This window comes from Pyrgilauda ruficollis, unplaced genomic scaffold, assembly GCF_017590135.1.
Source record: "Pyrgilauda ruficollis isolate IOZ18807 unplaced genomic scaffold, ASM1759013v1 scaffold68, whole genome shotgun sequence".
NCBI classification, from domain to species: Eukaryota; Metazoa; Chordata; class Aves; order Passeriformes; family Passeridae; genus Pyrgilauda; species Pyrgilauda ruficollis.
Window position 1 is genome coordinate 8,853 of NW_024528599.1, and position 20,394 is coordinate 29,246.

At 41.0% G+C, this 20,394-nt stretch overlaps 1 protein-coding gene across 3 annotated transcripts in view; it reads right to left on the bottom strand.

The window, feature by feature from the left end:
• Positions 1–1,533: 1,533 nt before the first annotated feature.
• Positions 1,534–20,394, bottom strand: part of CARMIL1 (capping protein regulator and myosin 1 linker 1) — a 188,666-nt gene continuing 169,805 nt past the window's right edge. The window contains exons 32-38 of one of the 3 annotated variants that reach the window (XM_041484810.1): positions 20,248–20,354; positions 17,635–18,067; positions 12,530–12,608; positions 9,485–9,718; positions 6,734–6,868; positions 5,025–5,171; positions 1,534–2,586 (exon numbers count right to left, since the gene is read on the bottom strand). In XM_041484810.1, the coding sequence (XP_041340744.1) occupies positions 2,450–2,586; positions 5,025–5,171; positions 6,734–6,868; positions 9,485–9,718; positions 12,530–12,608; positions 17,635–18,067; positions 20,248–20,354 (1,272 nt within the window). In that variant the 3' untranslated portion in view covers positions 1,534–2,449. The remainder of the gene's footprint in view (positions 2,587–5,024; positions 5,172–6,733; positions 6,869–9,484; positions 9,719–12,529; positions 12,609–17,634; positions 18,068–20,247; positions 20,355–20,394) is intronic. The other 2 variants (XM_041484813.1, XM_041484812.1) reach the window with 2 other exon arrangements.

A 20,394-nucleotide genomic window follows, 5' to 3' on the forward strand; every position in this document is an offset into this window, starting at 1 on the left:
TTTGTCCTCTGCACACCAGCAGGCAGGTCCTTGTCTGTCTCCGCAGTTGGCAAGCCGAGATGAGTGGAGGATTTTTCCTCCTCCAGGAAAATCCCGAGGTGTGCCTCGGGAGGTCCATCTTCCCCTCCGCCCCTGCTAGGACAGACAGTCCCCTGGCTGGCCTTGCCAAAATGATTTGTGGAAGCAAACAAACTCCACAACTTCGTGAAAGTTGTAAAGCCGGTATGTTTATTACAGTGCTGGATGCTGGATGCATGTGGGAATTGTTTCCCCAAAATGACATATATACCTCTGGGAACTCCAGATCCTGTTTATCTCACTCTCAAATACATATGCATGCAATTTTAAATAGGTTCATAGATATTCATTCTACTGATTTTTGGTGACAGCTGCTGCCAGTTCTTCTTTAGAAAGAATTCCTGGGTCATGTTGCCCTGCTCTCCATAGCATCCTTTCTGTCTGCCCCCCGCCTTCCCCCTTATCTCTTGTCCTTGGGCTGAAGAAGTTTTTCCAAGCATAGGTTTTTCGAGAACAGGCAGTCAGACTAAACAACTATGTTTGCAGGCTACTCAAAGCTTAACTGAAAGATGTACATTTCACCTAAATCAAAATGGATTTCTACTCTGGAAAATTTCCACTTTGTCCCACCTTCCCAAAAGGAAATTTCATTTCCTTTCAGGAAGGGAAACAAAATCTTGCAATTTCAATGGGAATCAACTGGGCAATCTTTGGTCCATATCCCTACACTTGACAGCATCCCATGCCTTTTGATGGCTTTGACTTTGGCGAAGATTTTTTTTTTGTTTTTTTCAGGATCCATGCCATGTCACTGTTATATTCCCCTCAAAGTTGTTATGTCACAGATATATTCTCCTCAAAGTTGTGTCTTCCTCCTTGATTTTTTCCCCTGCTCTTGCAGCATCTGTGAGGTTAGTTTTGGCATCTTTTGGCCCTTTGCATTGCACCTCATTTCCTCCCAGAGCATTTTCTTGTAGATTGAGACTGAATGTCTCAATTTTCTGGTTTTTATTGGGTTTTTTTCAATTGAATTTCATTTGATCATATCTCCTTTCCATGGTGTTTGTAAGTCTTTCTTTTCTCTTTCGTAAGATTTCGTTTCATGTGCACGGGGATCAGACAGAAGGTCATCAGAGAGGCAGGTATCTGAGCACTTTTGTCCAGTCAAGAAGCCACAAAAGGGCCAGAGAAATTGCTCTTAGGAGAGAGTTACCAAACCAATTTCATTCTGTCCTGTGTGACCAAAATTGAGAATTTAAATTAGCAGGTGTTTCTGGCTCACACAAAGGCTAGTTTGCTAAAGATTCCAAGGTGGGAGAATAGTGAAGTGATCGTCCTTCAGCAGTTTTCTCATGTGTATGTATCCCTTTCAGCTGGAACAGGCACTTTACTAGAAGCAGAAAAATTATACAGGTTTTGTCTTAACTGCACACTTTGCCTACGTGACCCAGTGCCAGCATTCAAAGATCAGAGACCACCAGACCACAAACAGTGCTGTAAAAATGAAGACTAGTATTTCAGTTGTAAAATCATTTTTTATTGTTACAAATATACATATGAATAAAATCCCTTCAACCTGTAATGTAAGTGGGTAGCCATGAAATTTGCATCCCTTCCCTCAAAAGCTGAAATGTTTTTACAGATGTCGAACTATGTTTCTCATAGAATTACACATTGAAATGAAGCTAATATGCAGACAGAACCAAGGAAGGCCTCCAGAAAACACCAATATTAATAAAATTTCAATTGCCCTCATTCCAATCAACTATATACATTAATATACGAATGTGGAAGCATACCATGGTTATACGTAATCCAAATCCTTATCTGTTGTGCTTTCTGACGGTACACAAATGTAAGCGTTGGAGCTTTATGTACAGTAGGTGAACAGGAAGAAAGAAGCTCCCTATGGGAGAATGTAAAAACCATACCCAAGCATTTAATATATATAATCTATACAAATTATTTTATTAGTGTGCTCTTTTAATATAATTACAATGTGCAATTGCATACCGCAAGAATATATTTATAGGTAAGTCACGTGCAGATCTGACACATTTACATTCAGCAGTACAACACATTACCTGCTGTACAGTGTATTAGTGTAAGACAGTGTCCAGTTAATTTGCTTTGCTTTCTAAATGCCCTAATGCAGGGCACTCCTTGTAGCTGCTTCAGAGAAATTCAAGTAGAACACATGAAAGAATAGCTGGCTTTAGGCAAAGGCATGGAAAGGAATGCCTTGCACTGTACACACCAGAAATTAAGGACCGAATCAATGCCAGGTGTACTGTAAGTCATGACTGGAAGATCAGGTTTTCTGCATGGAAATGTACCTGTGGTGAAAGAGCAGCTGACTAAAAGGGCTGTTGATTGCTGAACCCCGATTGTTATAAAAAGCTCTTGCGCTACAAAGCACTTGTACTGATTGCTAAATAAAAATAAAATCTTTATCTGCTTCTTCTCCAGAGTCACTGGACTTGCTTCCCTGATGGCCGTCTTTACTTAAGGACCTCTGCTTCAGTTCCTGGAACTCATGAGACTGCTGCCCAGGGCTTCTTTTTGCAGCTGCATAAAACAGAAACAGGACTTACTAATGATTTCAGAAGAGAAAGGAAGAAGAAAAAATAACAATTAAAAAGTCATTAATGCACATGGGAGCTGCTCCTGATACCACTGAATTAATTTGCACTAGGAGGAGTAGCATGGGTCCATTAATTCTTGATACCCAAACTTCTTCTCCCTGCCCCACTACACTTCCAGATCCCAATGTCCTTCCTGTCCCTTGATAAAAAGGACATCCATGGCTCTGCACCTTGCTGTGCTTGGCAATGGGGAAAGCAGGAGGCCACATTCACTTCCCACAATCTAAATGTAAACAGTACACATTTTGGCCACCCAGTACTCTGAAATCTCCATAAAGCCAGGGCTTTCTCCAAACCTAAAAGCTTCAAAATAAATTGGAAAAGCAGTTTGTAAAACCTTGTTGAGATTCCTGACCTAATCAGTGACCTACAACTGCTATGGTAACAAGATGGTTATACACATCAACCAGGGTGACCTTACCCAAGGACTGATAGCATTACAAATCTCATACTTGCACTTGAAGTGAAACTTCAAACACACAGTGGCCCTTAAATGGACCTTGCTGCAAGTCACCTCACTTCACTCCCACAAAATTAAATGTTGTCATTACAAGACCTTCTTTGCTCCACCATTTTGGGTAGGGATGGTCAGCTTTGGTTCACACTGATCCTTGCTCCTGACCACTTTTGTGAATACCTCCCGTGACAAGAGGCTGCTGTGGCCATGCAGCACCTCTTCTCCTTCCCCGTGTAGCACTCACCTGTAGCCTCATCATTGCAATGAACAGCCTGCCCTGTCCCCAGCACGCAGCTCCAGCCACAGCAGCAGCGTGCCACTGACCATCTCTTCAGCCATTTCTAAGTGTGGCAGGCTGTGCCATGGACTGCCAGGAATGTGGGAAGTACAGAGAGGGATCCCAAGGCAGCCAAATAGTTCTCCTGAGTCCAAAATACCTGTTTTTTCCTTTGTGCTAGCCAAAATATGTGAGGAAATAAGGGCCAGCAGCTACACAATCACTGCATTCTTATCCTGGCATTACAAGCTGGGAAACAGGAAGGGATTTTGAGAAAAGTGTTTAAAGCCATTTCACAGAATTTGAGAGGATTATCCTGTACAAAAATATTCAGGCATTTCTACCTTCCAAAACACAACTGCTTTTCAAAGAAATAGGTCCCTGGAAATTTTTTGAGTCATCCTTGATACCAGTAGCTCCTAATAATTACCTGGCCTTTGTCTGGCCTTCACTGACTTCAAACAAAACCCAAAACACATCCTGCAGCAGCCATTTTAGTTTATGGCCTGATAAATATAGGCAAGTAGTTTGCCTCATAAATGACTGAAAGATATATCAGGCATTTAAGTCCACATAATGCAAGCAGGCTTCTGCCAGAAGAGCTTACCCTCGCCTCGATGAAACCGTACAACACAGGTGACCTGCATCAGTCTATGGCAGGATCTCAGCCTGCAAAACTTACTTTGCCAGAGAGGTATCTCAGAATGAACTAAAATATAATAATTTGATTATGATAGGAAAGGGAGATTCTCAGTTTGGATGGACTAACTTTGATTCTATAATACAAAAAGGATAAATTTTGGGCTGAGGAAGGGTTAGGTGATGTCTTATAAGCAGAAAAACTGTGGGTAAATGGAATTGCGTAAGGTGTTCAAATACACAATTAAAACACTTTAGAAAAAAAAAAGTAATTTTGAACAACTTTTCAAATGAACCATTTAACAGGTAAAGAAACATATAAACATGTACCATTTGAGAACAGGAGCTTTTATATTTTAAAAGCACATAAAAGAAATGAACACTTTTATAGCCTACTGAATGAGCTCACTGTGAGTCAAAGCTGCTCCTTTGACTAACATGCTGGGCTTGGGTTCTTTAGGTGGCATTTTTCTTTGCTTTTGCAACTGAAAATCAAAGTAACAATAAATAATCCGATTTACCCAGTTCTCAAATGGTTTTGTGAGTGATGCACTGAAACTGGCACTAACAATATTCAAACTGAAATGTTTTTTGAAACACTGAAGTGCATGATCTTAGAAATGACAGGTGTGCAACACAGCAAGCAGCAGCCAGCCTTCCTGCAGTGTGCCAGTGTTGCTGCACTGAGCAGTCACAGATAGTAGTGAGTGCTCTTCTGCAGAGGGGCTGCATGTGCTAGATGGAACTGGTGACTGGAGTTGACACAAAGGAAACATGCACAAAACATGTTGTATCTGTGAATTTTTTCATGCCATGTAAATCCTATGAGGGCAGAAATATTATTAGAACCCCAAGAGATTTTTACCTTTCTCATGATGACAGAAGACAAACCCACACCCTTCTATGGATTCTTTGCTATTACCATTTCTTAACAATTGTTAGTGCCAGTTATCAAGCACCACCTTGATGAAAAATGAAAACATCTAACCAGAAGTTGGCTGTGCCATCCTCTGCCCAAGCACATTAGCTTCCTCTTCTGCACTGGTAGAATACTGCCCCGGAGTGGTTCTCACGCTGCCAGATGGCTTGGCACAGTCAAGAGCTGCATCTCTTTTTTGACAATCTCCTGTTTGCTCTAGCAAGGAAAAGGATTTGTTTATACTCCTAAGCTGTTCTGTAGGCCCACATACAGAAGGTAATATGAAAATTTTCACTTATCCAACCCATTTAATCAATTATTCAGAGAGAAGTAATCAGTATGCCAGTTGCTTGTTTAAATGTAGTCCAGATATCTTGAGATGTTGGTAACTGCAGCCCGATCTCGTAGCTGCACAGTGCAAAGAGGTGTATTTTCAGGTTGTTCCATGAAGTACAGTTAAAATCATCGACATAAAGCAATTTTACAATCAAGTATCATCTAATTTGTAGCTTTATTTCACAGGAGATATGATTTTGTTACTAACTCAGACAGATTTGCAGTGATTTACCAGTTGCAGAAATAAATTGAACACGGTAGCCTGAAGAGAGGCAGAAAGCAAGGACAGAGGAATGGCTAAGTGAGGAAGTAGGACAGTAATGAATAAAAAAGAAAACATGAAAAGGAATAAAAATAAAATAAACAGAATTTACTCTTTCCCAAACAACTTCATGCAAAGCCCAGAAGCTCCTTAAGACCTGGCAAGTCTAAACTATTATTGATAAAATATGTACAGTGCCATGTAGAGCCGAATAGAAAATTCTGTGTTTGACTGGAGAGGCTTAAAGGGAGCAAGGAGTAAGAAAGCACAGTGCCTGACTTCTGTTGCTTTTGGTAATCTGGATCGTCTGAATGATGACAGTGGATTCTGCAGCACAACTTCTCAGTCTTCACAACCCAGCATTATGTAGCTACCTCAACTCATTTTTTCCCCATTTTATGCTGTGAAAATCTGTTGTCAGAGTGTGAAAGGGCACCCCTTTGTTTCACAGCTTAAGTGATGGGAATCACCTTAGATGTCTTTCTTGAGGAGAGACCCAGGAAGGAAACACACCTCACCCCCAGATTTCAAACATCATCACTTGTGCCAGCAAACACCATGTTGTTGAGCAACATTCCTGTGACTATTTCTGCACATACCCTGTGCTATCAGAGGAAGCTTGAGCTCAGCAAAAGTAGAAATCCAGTGCACACATGAAAATCAGCAAAGAGAAGAGAGCAGCCTACTGTTGGGTATGAAAGATAAGAGGTACCAAGCCTTGCCCTGGCACACAGAGACTCATTGCCCAAAGATGGGGAGGCGAAGTCAGTCACATGCAGAGACCAGCAGAGAGGAAAACAAAGAGAGCAGTGGGCTGGCTGCAAGGAACAAAGCTATGGCTGCTCCCCGGAAACATTCTGAACCACAGAGCTGCATTTCCCATTATTGTGTGAAATTTCACATTATTGGTCTGAACATCTTAGTTCAGATCAAACCAACCATAAATGTACACATGAATCCCTTAATTGTTCAGTTGCATTATTAATACCCAGGGATTAATTTTTTATTTTATTTGATCAAAGATAGGTGGACAAGATGCTGAATAGGTGACCAGATACATTTTCCTTGCTTTTTGCACCTTCAAATGCATAACCCTCTTCCCTTCCAGGCGAAAACAAATCAGGAGACATTGACACATCAAATTTCACTAGAAGACACCAGGTTACACAAATACTCCTACCTTCTTGAGAAAATGATCTGACTGAGGGGCTGCTCTGACCATCCTTTTCTTTATCAGAAGGAACTTTCTTCAGCACTGGTGGAAGCAGGGCAACTTTTGGGGAACTGGGGCCGGAGGGAGACTCTGGAGCATCCTCTGTGGAGTACCATAAACAAAAGAGTGAAAAGGAAAAATTGTATCTACACTAAAGCTCACAGAAACAGTTGTTTATGATGGACCAAACCTCAACACAATACACAAACAAAAACCAGCCAGAACCTGTGTCAGAAAAAGAAGGATTCAGGAGTTTACATTACAACAAGGGAACAAATTGTATGGACCTCAGTCCAGGTGAAAGACTTTTAACGGTCAAACAGAAGATCTCAATTTCAGCATTTTTTATGTGTACTGATAATGTAGTGCAAATAGAAATCTGATGTGACCATGTGATTTACATGCAAGATATAAGTAGGAATTTGGAAAGAACAGCTGAAAAAAAAATTTGATGGGTTTCTGGAAATATTTGTTCTAGTTATATTTTATTTTTTTGTTCTGAAACATAATAAACTCATCAATTTAGATGTCCTGTTTCACAATGATAAGGTCTAAAAGTGAACCAGGGAAAAAATTACATAAAAAGTGTTACAGAACTCTGTACATCCATGAATAACTTCCCAGAGCATAACACAAGGGCATCCATAAAGAGTTGCTGAAAAGAAAAAAATACTTCCATCTTCTGGACTGTGAGAAAATCTGAAACTTAAACTTAAATCCATGGTTTAAAAATATCTGGATATCTTGTCTCTAAATGGCTGGATATGTAAGGCAAGCTGACTACCATCTTTACAGTCCTTACAGGAAGACCTTTTCAGTCTTACACTCCAGAGGCCTCATTTGGACAGTAGGGAAGTACAGCAACAGTGGATTATTAAACTGCTTTTAAGTTTGCTTTTCAAGAAGTAAACAGTGGCATGTGTACATAACAGAGGAACTAGGAAGATAGGTTAGCATTGACAGAAGAACAAAAGGAAGTCAGAGTATCATCTGTATTATGTATTTGTAAAAAGAGTTGATTCAGTTGCATACTAGAAATTAATCCAAATTTATCTCTGCTAAGGAGAGACCACAAAGAGTCAACTGTTTCACTTTCAGCACAGGAAAGTGATGAGCTTCCCAAATGCAATTTGGTATGAATAGATACAATAATTCTTGAACCTTCTCCATGCATTTGATATGCCTCTGAGGCCACTTGCTTGGGAAAGCTCAGTATCAACACGAGGAGCACAGTGACTGGCAAACACAGCTAGATATGGACTTTCAGTCTTTGACAATTTGTGGACATCTGAGCTGTCCTCCTTTGCACCCAGATTACTTAGCAAAAAATTTGCTACTATTTGTGTGGCCACAGTGCTGGAAACAACAGCAAGAGCAAGAATATAGAAAAGATGTTTGCTTGGTTTTCTTCATCACGTTGCCTGGGCATCCTTAGGCAGTGGGTTACTACAAGTATTAGGACAGAAATTAGTCTGCAACAGAGCTGTGCTGCTTTTACTATTGACCAAAGAGCTGGCTTATTAGGGGTAAGTATTAATTACTCCCTTGTGTTAAATCCACAGTATGCTCTCTCTGCAGGAAATAGGAGCTGGCAGAAACAGCTCAGGTATTCCTGACTGCCTATTTTACAGATTAAGCACTACTAATAATCCATGCCCTCCCTGTTACATTCATCTTCATGAGCTTCTCACTCAACATCCCTCACTTCGATGACCGTTTCTAAAATGGTCAATAAAATAAATGAAAATCCACCTAAAATCTGAAGGTGATTTTGTATGTGAACAACATTCTGCCCACTGGAAGGAAGTGGGAAGGCTCAGGTTTCACATCAAGAGCAGGGAGGAGACTGTAACATCCCTTTGACTCCTCATCCTTATCATAAATGACATCATTCTAAGGTCAACAGTGATTATGGGAAAAGTCAAGAGGGCTGCAAGCTCTTACAGATGGCCATGCTCATATTTTTCACTCCCTGGCAGTTAATGAGCTATATTTGCTGTAGATACTTGGGAAGTCTGTAGCTGGCTTTTAATTCTCCTCAATTGCAGTGGTTGTACTTTGGGAAGAGGAGGTTGTGACACTGGCCTATTAAACAACAGACAAAATGCATGGGAGATGTGCTGAAACATTTCCCACTATTGGAAACCTTAAGATAATATCTGGGCAGAAGGCAGTCTTGCAGGGTTATAAAAGCCCAGTTACAATTATTTTCAGTCAAAAGCAATAAGGAAATAAACAAAGGCTAAACAAGGAAAAAGTAAGAGACAGCTGGTTTGTACAAGTTATTAAGAAACAGGCACTTGCTTGAGGGGCTAAGAGCAGCCTGCCACAAAACGCCAAGGACTTTAGTATACAGAGGCAGGTTTTTAGAGAAAACACATTTATTTTTGTCAGTGCTACTACAATAGGGCTTTGATGCTGAAGTAGCTTTCTGTGCTCACCTCTTCTGTGATAGCAGGCTAACTCAAAACTCTGCCACTGCCACTACTGCTTCTCACACTTTACTCTTGAGGGTCACAGATTAAACCATTTTAATAAGTTTATTTGAATTAGGGCAAAGGGAGGTAGAAAAGAAGGATGTGAGTCAAGAGCAAGGCAATGAAGAAGTGTCCCTCTCCTTTTAACTTCTGTTCAGAATGTGGCAATGGCTGTCTCCACCACAGCCCACACAAACAGCACCTAGAGCTGGGGATACAACTGCCCAGAAGAGCTTCTCACCAGTACGAGAGGCAGAGCGTGGTTTCTGTGGCACTGTGGGTCGTCCTGCCAGGCTGGGCTTTGTTGACTGCAGTGGGGGCTTTGGACTAGTTGGTGTATTGGAAGAACTTCTTGCCTTTGCACCAGCTTCTGCCTTTGGTTCAGCTTTTGAATTTTTTTCTGATGATGCCGAGATGGAGTCACCTTTATTCAATGCAAACCGACTCTCTGGAAGGGTCTGCTGTTGTTTAGGCACTGAAATAAATAGACACATAAAATAAAGTCTGCTGCAGCACAGAAAGGTCCATGCACAGCTATAGGGGTGTGGAAAATACCACCACAAGCTAACACATGCACTGCTATGTGTAAGAGGATCCCCAATGTCTTATTCAAAATCACTGCAAGTAAAGCATTTAAACCTGCTAATTTTGACATGTGCTAAGATTTGTGATTCAATTGCCCAAGACAGCAATTGCGTGCCCCCCTTTTTCATATATTTGAGATGATGGCTAGCTGGACCTTATTCCTCCTTCGTATTTCTAGGAGCAGATGGCACAGCCTACCTGCTGAGAAAACAGTGATGGATCAGTGGAAAAAGCCGCTCTTGACTGTTTTGTGTCTCTACAGACAAAAGGTTGGGTTTCCAAGATCAACAGAGAAATCCTGGCCCAGAAAATAAATCCCAAGTGTGTGATCAGCAGGCTACATCTTTTCATTTGTTGCTTTTAGCAAGCTGTAGAAGAGATTTTGAAACTCAGGCCAGATCAAAGTATTCTTTATGTAGTATTTTGATTTGTCTAATAACACTGTACATGGCTTCCAGTTTCCAAACATTAGTAAGTTTACCAACATGTTGTTTATTCCAAACAAAGACCAAAGTATTTAGAGATCAATTTACAGTGACTTGCAAGCAGTCCCATCGAACTGTGCAAGCTGGTAGAAAGCCTGCTGGACTCCAGGTTGCTAACAACCAAAAAGCCTGCTCTACTTTCCTACTGTGCAGCGCTTTCAGGAGGTAGAAGACTTGTATCTAGCAGTTTCAATGATAATCTTGGAACTTGTTTCTTAGTTTGGGACTTTCAACAGTTTTCACACCTTTTATCTCAGAAGAGAATTTCAGACTAACTGAAATGCAGACTGGTAGCCTTGGTACTTGGCAAAACCAAGTGTGTGCTCACAGATGCTGACTTGACCTACCTACCTGCTATTCCCATTCAGAAAGCCTACTGAACATGGAAGTGCTGAGCACAGACATTTTAATGGCAGTGGGAGGAAGGGAGGGAGAGTGTTTATACAGTTTGTTGCAAGCCAATCTCCAGTATGTTTTTCCAGCCTATGTAGCCATTTTCCAGCCCAGCTGGAGGTAAACTCTGGCAAAGCAGACAGCTGTATGGCATGTAGAGTTGAGCGTGAGTGCGTGACAGGGAGAGTTTGTGTCTGCACATGTGAAATTCTTTCTTGCTGCAAGTGAAACAGCGGGACACCACCTGCACCCGTGCATGTGTGCATACAAAAGAAGCAGGCAGCATCCAGACACAAAGCAAGGGAAAAAAAAACCCAAAACTTCTTCTCCTTCAGAACCACTAGCTTAGTTCTCCTGTAACAATATTCAGCAATTTTCCATTAACTTTCTTTCTTTTCTTCCTGACCTCAGGCCTTCTAACATTATTAGAAGTAATTTAAAATAAATTAGCCCAAGCCAAAGACTAACTGTAGCTGCAACAATGAAAAGAAGCCTTGGGGAGCTCTCAAGCAAGAGTGGTAGGGAAACAACTGAGAGCTGGAGGCCAAAAGGAAGAGGCGAGCACAGTGCAGTGAGGTGGGGGGAAATGTGTCATATACAGAGATGATGACCAGAGGCAACTTAAGGTCAGACACCCCCAGCTACTCCAATGCCCAAAGTGCAGACTATCCTTGCTCCTCTGACTTTAGTATGCTGTCTTAAGGGGACACATACAGTTCACAAGGTCCTCCTCAAAAGACAAGCAGGCTTTAAAAGCACTGATTTATAAATTAGGGCATGCTTTGAATACGCTTTTTAAAAAAAGCTTTAGAAAGACATAAAACTTCAAAACTGATCTTTGAAGTGCTGAATCAAGATGGTCACCTTTGGATTTTGATTTCAGCCTGCTTTTCCAGCCTTTTTTTGTATGTTTTAGCAATCCTGTGTGCCAGGCTTGCAGGATACCACCGCTGCTGAGATATCAGACCTGGATTTCCTAGTTCAGATCACTCCTTTCAGGTAGTAAAACAAACCACCAGAGCTGAATCCCTTTTGAAACCTTCACTGGCCAGTCCCCAAAGTATACATGCAAACCAGTCTATTAGCCTTGTCCTCAGGTGGCTGAAGTGTGGCACTGCCATGTCAGGGACCAGGACTGCGGTTTGACAAGGGCATGGAAAGATGAGGTGCAGAGGGAATTGGTGCTGTAAGCACTGCAGGGCTGAATACCATTTTGTACACAACGGAGAGCTGCTTTGTGCACATGAGCAGTGTCCAGGGGCCTCCACAGCTTTGCAGACAGCCCTGGCTTCAATCAGACTGCTTAAATTCTGGGAAGAGCCAGCTACCATTGACTATGAGTCAGCACTGCTGACTGACAGACTGGCAGCACTACAGTCAGCTGAAAGTCAGCACTACTCAAGTTAGTAAGAGCAGACCTAAAGCTTGAAACCTGGTCATATTTCCATCCTCAGATACATTGAGCACTTCCACTTCTTTGTGCACAGGCATTTTTGCTGGCTCTTGGGTTGAGCTTCAGCTTTGCTGATCCCATTAAAAGCCAGCCTTCTTCCAAAGGCACCCCAGCCACCTGCACCAAGTAACTTCCCTCCTGTGCAACAACAGTAAAAAAGTGAGCCATAACCTCAGCCCTAGAGCTGACTTCACGAGAAGTGACATCCATAGCACAAAAAGTGAGCTTGTTTCTAATGCTCTTCACATAGTGTAAACTCCTACTTTGCTTAACCAATTGCAGACATTAAATCTGAAGAGGGAAGTGAGATTTTGGACATCAGGCATTTTGCGTTTTCTAGGAAGTTTATACCAGGAAACTTATACTGTACCTGTACCACTTCCATCCAGTCGTTCTGAGCTCATTGCTGTGTCAAAAGACTCTCTGGGAGTTGTGTCATTCCCAAGTTTCTGAAAGAGTGAGAAAAGCTCTCAGATTAGTAATATATCTACAATTAACACAACTCAGTGGTCCTGTTAAGAAAAACCCTCTAATTTGGAAGCCATCAGGCAGAGAAATCAGTGATAGCAAGAAAGGTTGCATTCTCTCTCCTTGTTTCAGATCTTGGAGAGCTAAGTGGGAAGGAAACTACCCTGATGTGCACCTAACACTGCCACATGCCTATCAGAGCTGCAATGACACACTGCCTCCTATGTGTCAGGCCTCCTAACATAGCTCTGCATCTAAAAGCTTTTTGTTTGAAATGAAAACCTTTTTCTGAAGATCTAGATTTTGAATATGACTGCTGAATTGATCTTATGCTCTTCTACACAGAAGAATAACTTCTTATTTTAGATAAATCTGCAACTACAGAAATAGCTGTGCTCACATATTTACAGGATTCCCCTAAAAACCAACAGACCTTATTCACTGAAAAGTTTTTAAAGCTACTCATCACCAGCACTGCTGGGCGCTCATCACCTCAAAAGAAAAGTGACTTCTGGTTTATGTGCTGATATTTTGCCTCTCTTCTATTGTAAATAATAGGTTTCCTAACATCTTGGTCTCAAAAAAACCCCCCAAACTTTAGAGGCCTTTATCATGTTATAGCCAAGTGAGGCGGAAACCTGTGTATTCATCAGGAGAAGTTTAGATATGCAGCACTTGCAAAAGAACCAGCCTCCTTTTACTGCCTTACCTGCTACCAAAGCTTAGGCAGAAGGACAAATGAGAGGATTCAAAAAAAGCACATAGAAGTAGGTGCAGGATATACTAAGAGAGAAAGCCTTACAAAGATAAGACTAGGAATAAAAGTGAAATTTTTTTTAAACTATAAATGTAGGGATAGACTTCTGCAGCCAGGCAGCTTCAATCTTGATCTTTATTTGCTATTTCAAGACAGTCAGTGTGGCAAATGACTTAAAGTAAATGATTTGTTCTGGTGAGCACTGCTATTGGTTATATACCCACACATAAGTAACACTAATTCAGGTCATTGCTACTGCTCCAACACCAACTCTGACTGTCCCTCCCACAGCATTCAGAAATCTCCACCACGTGCCACACAGTGTACAAACATGATCACTACCTTTTGGGGGTTATGACCTGGAAGACTGCTAAGTATAGCATATAGTTTAAAATGGGACAACAGGAAACACAGGAAGGAAGAAAATGGTTACAAGTAGCAGAAGTACATGCCTACTGTAGAAAAATTGATGTATTTAGAGTGAAATCAGTATTTCAAATACAAGCATCAAGAAACGATCTCTAAACATCCCTGCTGGCTGTGTGCCTTTCCCATGCATTTCAAGAGAAGATGATTTTTGGGGACTGATGCAGAAGACAGTGTAACTGGCCTTACAGATTTACTGATACCTCCACTTTGCTCATGTAATTTGACAGCTCCTAAAACAAAGCCTCTCTTCAATACAACAAAGAGAATGGAGATGCTGAGTGTTTACCATTCCTGTATAAGACCTGGCAGGGTGATGCTATTTCCCAACCTCTCCTCTAAGAACAGGTGAACACTTAGCATGGCACACTGCACTAAGGAGGGTGCTATTAGAATAATCATTAAGCTTTCTGTGCTGTAAAACTACCCTGATACAATGAAGTCTTCTGGACACATGAACTCTAGAAATGCTGTGACTTGCAGGGCCAGAATATTTAGCTACAGTGTCCATACGGACAAAACAAAGACACTTCCGGAAATAGAAACATTAGGGCTTTGTGCCACTGGGCAGATCTCAGTTTTTGTTCCCATTTCTTGACTGACATTGATATTTTGGCTAAATTCTCACCTGTTCTCCTCCTGAAGTTACATGTTTTTCTATAAGACTGTCTTGGCCATATATATTTTTATATATAAAAATATATATATCTCCTTTTGCTGGACTTTTCTTCTGCACCTTGGAAAAAACAGCTTTTTTTCAACATTCTTTTAATGGAATGTAAATGCTCTTGAACTTTCACTGAGAAACTAATTTTCTTATGCAAATACTGAAGAAAGATGCATAACACTTAACTACAGTAGATGACTTAGGAGAGCTGCATGACTGTATGAAACTAATTTCACTGTAGTTCCTTCCTCCCTCTCTAGTTATGGGACAACTGGGGAAATATGACCATGTACCAAGACAAGCAGAAAAGCCAGTGCTGGCACCTATTAGTGTAGTACTTAAAAATGCAATTAGGATGTGAGCATGTTTGGCTACCTACTGTAAACACATTACAAACAGCTTATGGTCCCCAGACAACACTAAACATTGGCAACAAAAATTTACCCTGAGAAGTCATATCAATGCAGGTGAATTCATTACATAGATAAATAATGCCCAGGCTGTATTTTTAATAGGAATTTGTGCAAAGCTGGGAAACACTGCAGAGATGGTTGCCACTGAGAGGGAATAAACAGGCTATAAATGATGGTTTCCTCGTGGGCCTTGCTCAGGTATTTAAAAATCCAGTGTGGAACACTAGATGGAGCTAAAAGATCTATTTATGTGTGCCCTGCGGCAACACTGATCTCCAAATACTTGACTCTACCATTAGTGCCAATTCCCACGTCGTATTCTAAGCAAAAGAAAACAAAAATGCATTTACCATCTTTCCATGTACTCTGAACCTGCTCATCACTTTTATCTGTAACAAGACTGTGGTACGGTATGAATGAAATAGTAAATTCCTTCTGGCTTTGTTTTCATGTAAAATAGCTCAGAATATAAGCAGCCATCTGTACCTTGAGGAAAATACAATTTTCTATCATACTGAAATTCTGATAAATTTGAAAGTATTACAGAACTTGATATCATAACCATCCTAAACAATGTCGCAGAGGGATGCTATCTCTACAGCTCAGGTGTCAGGATACTGTATGATTTCCACCTTCATGAGTATTATGAATAAAAGTGCAAACCTAAACTATTTGATATTGTGATGGATGAAGTATGTAAAAAATGCTTCTGAACAGCACTTCAAATTTGTCTCCTCTGAGCAACATTAAGGATAGATAACTCAGTACTCTGCTGTGTACATATTCCTATTTCAGTTCAGTTTTATTGTCATTCATTTATATATGTATATGTATATGTATAAAGGCATAATTTTGCATTCCATAAATATAAAATTGTACAAAAAAAAAGACTGATAACATTATTTTCTTGTAATTTAAACCTGAAATAAGAGGACTAACCTTTCCAGCCAGTAATTAAGTGTCGTAAAAAAAACCACCCCAAAACCTTGGAATAGGTAACAACAACTTTTACTTCTGAAGGATGAAATTAAAGTTTCCAGTTAATGTTATGAAAGCTCACCAATTGAAGAGGACTTTTACTTTCCCCAGTTATAAAAAAAGTTACACATGCTAATATTCTACCTCAGTCACGTCCTTCCAGATTTGACTCACTTGACTCAGATTTGACTTGTAGATAACAAGTGTTAAGAACCCAAAGAGCATGAAGCATACACAATTATGCACTTGTAAAAATTAATATAATCTGGAACAGCTTGGTATTTTATAAATTACAGGCAAGGCATAATACTCTTATTTAAAATCATATGGCATTTTATTTGAAAACCTGGTACTTTGGAAGTCAATGAGACTATTCATGGGCATTACTTAATACCAATGAGAAAGGAAGGAATTGGTCATTCTTTAGAAAAATCGTTTCTGCACTGAAAATCCCTTTAATGATCCATAGACAACTGCATTAATTCGAATCTGCTTGTGACAAGACTCTGGTGTCTGCAGGGATGGCTCACACATCATGGCAAGCACTGTAAGGCCATGAAGAAAGGTAAAAATGGACTTTGGGTGCCTTGCTTGGCCACAGCAAGACAACTCAGTACGTGTCAAAGGAAGGAAAACACAACAAAGCACAAGAGCAGCTTTACTGTAAGGTAACACCTTTTAAATGACAGGGGACAGTGATGGCAAACGGAGAACATCTGAGTGCCCTGCACATGGAAGAGGGGGAGAGAAGTGAAAAAAGGCTGATTCTTTGGTACTTGTGAAATATGCCAATTGCAGCTGGCAGGAAGCAGAGGATAATAACGGGGAAGACCAATGGCAAATGGGCATCAGGCAAAATAGGCCAGCACAGAATGCTTTGGAGGAGCACAAGGATATTCCACTCTGTACATTTGCAGAGTGAAGCAGAATTCCTGCCCAGGATCAGCACTTTACAGAAGAGAAAATTACAGAGAGCAAAGGGAATCTGGACAGACAACTGGAAATAAGTTTTTAACAGGTTATTTTCTTTCATTGTTAGTATTTGAAATACATAAATCAAATGCATAAAAATAATTAGGTGTGGTACAAAAGGACATAAAAATCAAAAAGTGCAACAACAAAAGAATATAGCAAATATTGTAATATTGACTGGTAGCCAGATTCACTTCTCTGCATAGAATATGTAATTTATATACATCAGACTTCTCCATCTGTCTATATCATTTTCTGAAAGAGTACAGCCAGCCACCACTGTACTTAACTCTGCCACATACCTGAGGTATTTGTGTGCAAGGGGCACACAGTAGGAAGCCTGTCCTAGTTTTATCTTTTTTGAAGCAATTCCAGTGTGCACTGTGAACAAACCACACATCATACAGAGTGGAGATACTGAGCTGGGCTTACTAGTTGGGCCCAATTTATTCTGTGATATGTGCAAACAATTACATGTCCTCTTCTGTGTTTGTGATGGTCTGACACCAAGTGCAAGGGCAAGTGTCACTCCCTCCCCAAGGGGAGCGAAAGTGCAGGTGCAAGGGTGCAACTCCTGCTCCACATGTGCAGCCTGTGCCTTGCCCAGGCTGTTTGTGTTCAACCACCACAGCAGAGAGCAGTCCTCTTGCAGGAACACTACAATCCCTGTTGGAAAGCAGGACTGATGTGTCAAGCCCCAGCCACCAACCCTTGCAGTCCCAAACCACCTCTCCTGAAGACACACAGTTTGGCTCTTTTTTTTTACAACTCAAAAGAAATCAAATTGCCTTCACCTTTTGAGCAGAGGCTGCTCTCTTCTCCTGCTTGGCTTTCATTTCTGCGAGAAGTCCACTGCCCATCACTTGCACACCGTACCTCCGGCCTCCCTGGGGGCTTCCCTTGCTGTCACCCTTCTCAGCTTTTGCCACATCATCTGTCTGCACTTCCTCCAGTGAGTCTGGAGTCTTTAATTCCTCAGATCGCTCTGTGCCACCGTTCTGCTCTGCAGGCTTTGCCTCCTTCTTGCTTGTGTCTAAAGCTGGGCTTTTTGCAGCAACCTTGGGTGAGGAGGGCTCCTCAGCCACTGACACAGTCTGGGGGCGTTCGGATTTGGAGCCTCTTGATTTGATTAAGTTAAGGAAACCACTCTTCCTCGAGTCCCTTTTCTTCTTCTCATCACCTGCTTCACTGTGCTCGCTGCTGTCTGAACTTTTAGTTGATGGTCTCCTGAAAAAGACACAGACATTTCAAACTTTTCTCCACTCCCATCCTCCCATTTTTAAATAGTATCAAATTACTTCTTCCAGGCAAAGCTAATGTTTTCTATGACCCATATATTGCCCTAGGGCCAATCATTACCTGGTGTCTCTATATAAACAACAGGACAATTAGCATTGATCATATAATCCTGAGGTTCCTGTGCTGCTTTGTGCAGTTGTTTCATCTGCACTGGGAATCCAGCTGTTTCTAACACCAAACAACTCTAACCAAGCTGTCTATGCACATGGATATTGGGTTTGCATGACCAGGTTTTGGCAGCAGGGGGTCTACAGGAGTGGCTTCTGTGTAAGGAGTCCTCCTGCTGAAGTGGAAGCAGCAGCAGAGAATGTGTGATGAACTGATTGCAGCCACCATTCCCTGTCCCTGGTGCCTCTGGGGAGAAGAGGGTAGAGAAAATCAGGAGTGAAGTTGAGCCCTGGAAAGAGGGAGTGGTGGGGAGAGGTATTTTTAAGATTTGATTTATTTCTCATAGTGTGATTTGATTGGTAATATATTAAATTTATTCTCCTCCAAGTTGAGTCTGTTTTGCCCATGACAGTAACTGGCAAGACATTTGTCCCTGCCCTTATCTCAACCCAAAAGCCTCTCTAATATTTTCTCTCCTCTGTCCAGCAGGAGGGGAGTGATAGGGCAGCTATGGTGGGCACAGGGTCAACCCACCACAACAAACAATTTCACTCTGCTCTGTTTCCAGAATGCACTACCTGTGGTTTACACTTTCCTATTAGTAAAAGGAGAAGAACTGATCTAGGCACATGTTTAACATGACTTTTGGGAGATCTTGTTCCTTAAAGGCCCTGCTTGAAAGAGGAAATAGCTGGCATAGCCACTTTCTCTTAGTAAGAATACAGAGGTCATTTTTATAGTGCAGATGCACATCTTCAAAAAATCCAAAAAACAACAACCAAAAAACAAACAAACAAACAAACAAAAAAAAAAACCAAAAAAAAAAAAAAAAAAAAAAACCCAAAAAGCTCCTTTCAATTAAATAGCCCAGAAACCACAAAACCCAAAAGAGCAAACAAGCAAAACCAATCCCTAAAGAGACCACCTGACACTAAGATTTTCTAGAGGCATCTTCTGAGCAGAGTATGCACACTTAAGGGCTAAGCTGAACATGTACACATTCACATAAAAGCACGCAAACTGGAAAGAGAGCCAGTGGTGTCCCAAATAAAGATCCTCAGCAATGAGTATGGCCAGGGATGGGCAAGCAGGGATGGTGCAAGTTCATGTCTGAAATGAGCAGCTGGCAGGCACCCAAGGGAAGCACAGGAGAATGCAAGCCTGTGAGCACCCTGAACTTAACCTGCTTAGGACATTTTTCAAAGCTACCATAAATTCATGCTTCCACATAGTATATCACACATGGCTTCATGTGTCACTATAGGTATCTATAACTCATAGTGACTTCAGAACATTTGCTTTTCCTGGCACAGCTATCCACCAGTCACACTTACTGTTTTCCTTAAAGGAAATCACCCTTGCTTTCTCATTTAGTTATAGAAATCCTCTGTGTGTGCATGTGCACAAACATGCATAAATTCAAGAACATCTACATGCATGGTTCTGTAAATATACAGCCAAGCAAAGCAACTGCATAAGCTCTATAACCCTTATATAAAGAAAGAGACATCTTTCAGATTAGTGTTTTGCTTAAACCTGGAATACTACAAATTGGTGAAACACATCTTAAACATATTTCAAAACCAGCATAAATCTACTGTCATCTACAAAAAATACTGTACCAAACAGCACTCCTCACTAGAGAGAAAAACCATGTGCACAATGAGCACTGGGGAGACTCTCAACCAATACAAAGCTCTGCTTCAGCTCTAACGAGCCTCACCGAAGGGTAAAATGAAGTCAACTGAATTATAAAAATAAGCACTAGTCATAAATCCCCCCAGCATGGTATAGTAAAGCAATTTATTTCAAAGCAGCAACTTTTAAGGACAGGTAATTGAATTCACAATGTCTTGACTACTAAGGTATTTTCTGACTTTGACAACAGCACCCCCAGATATTGGGAACAGGAGTCAAACACAGCTTGAAAGTGCTGCTTGCCCAGTTATCAAGATGGACTTTTTTTAAAAAATAACTTCTAAAAATTTTTTTAAACTTACTTTGAATCCATTTTTGTCACTTTCTTAGTGAAAAATTCATCCACACCTTCATCCACTCTGCCCATGAGGCCATTCTGATCCCCTTCTGGTGGTACTCCAGCAGACACCTGACAGAAGAAAAAACTCTCTCTGTTACATAATAATCCA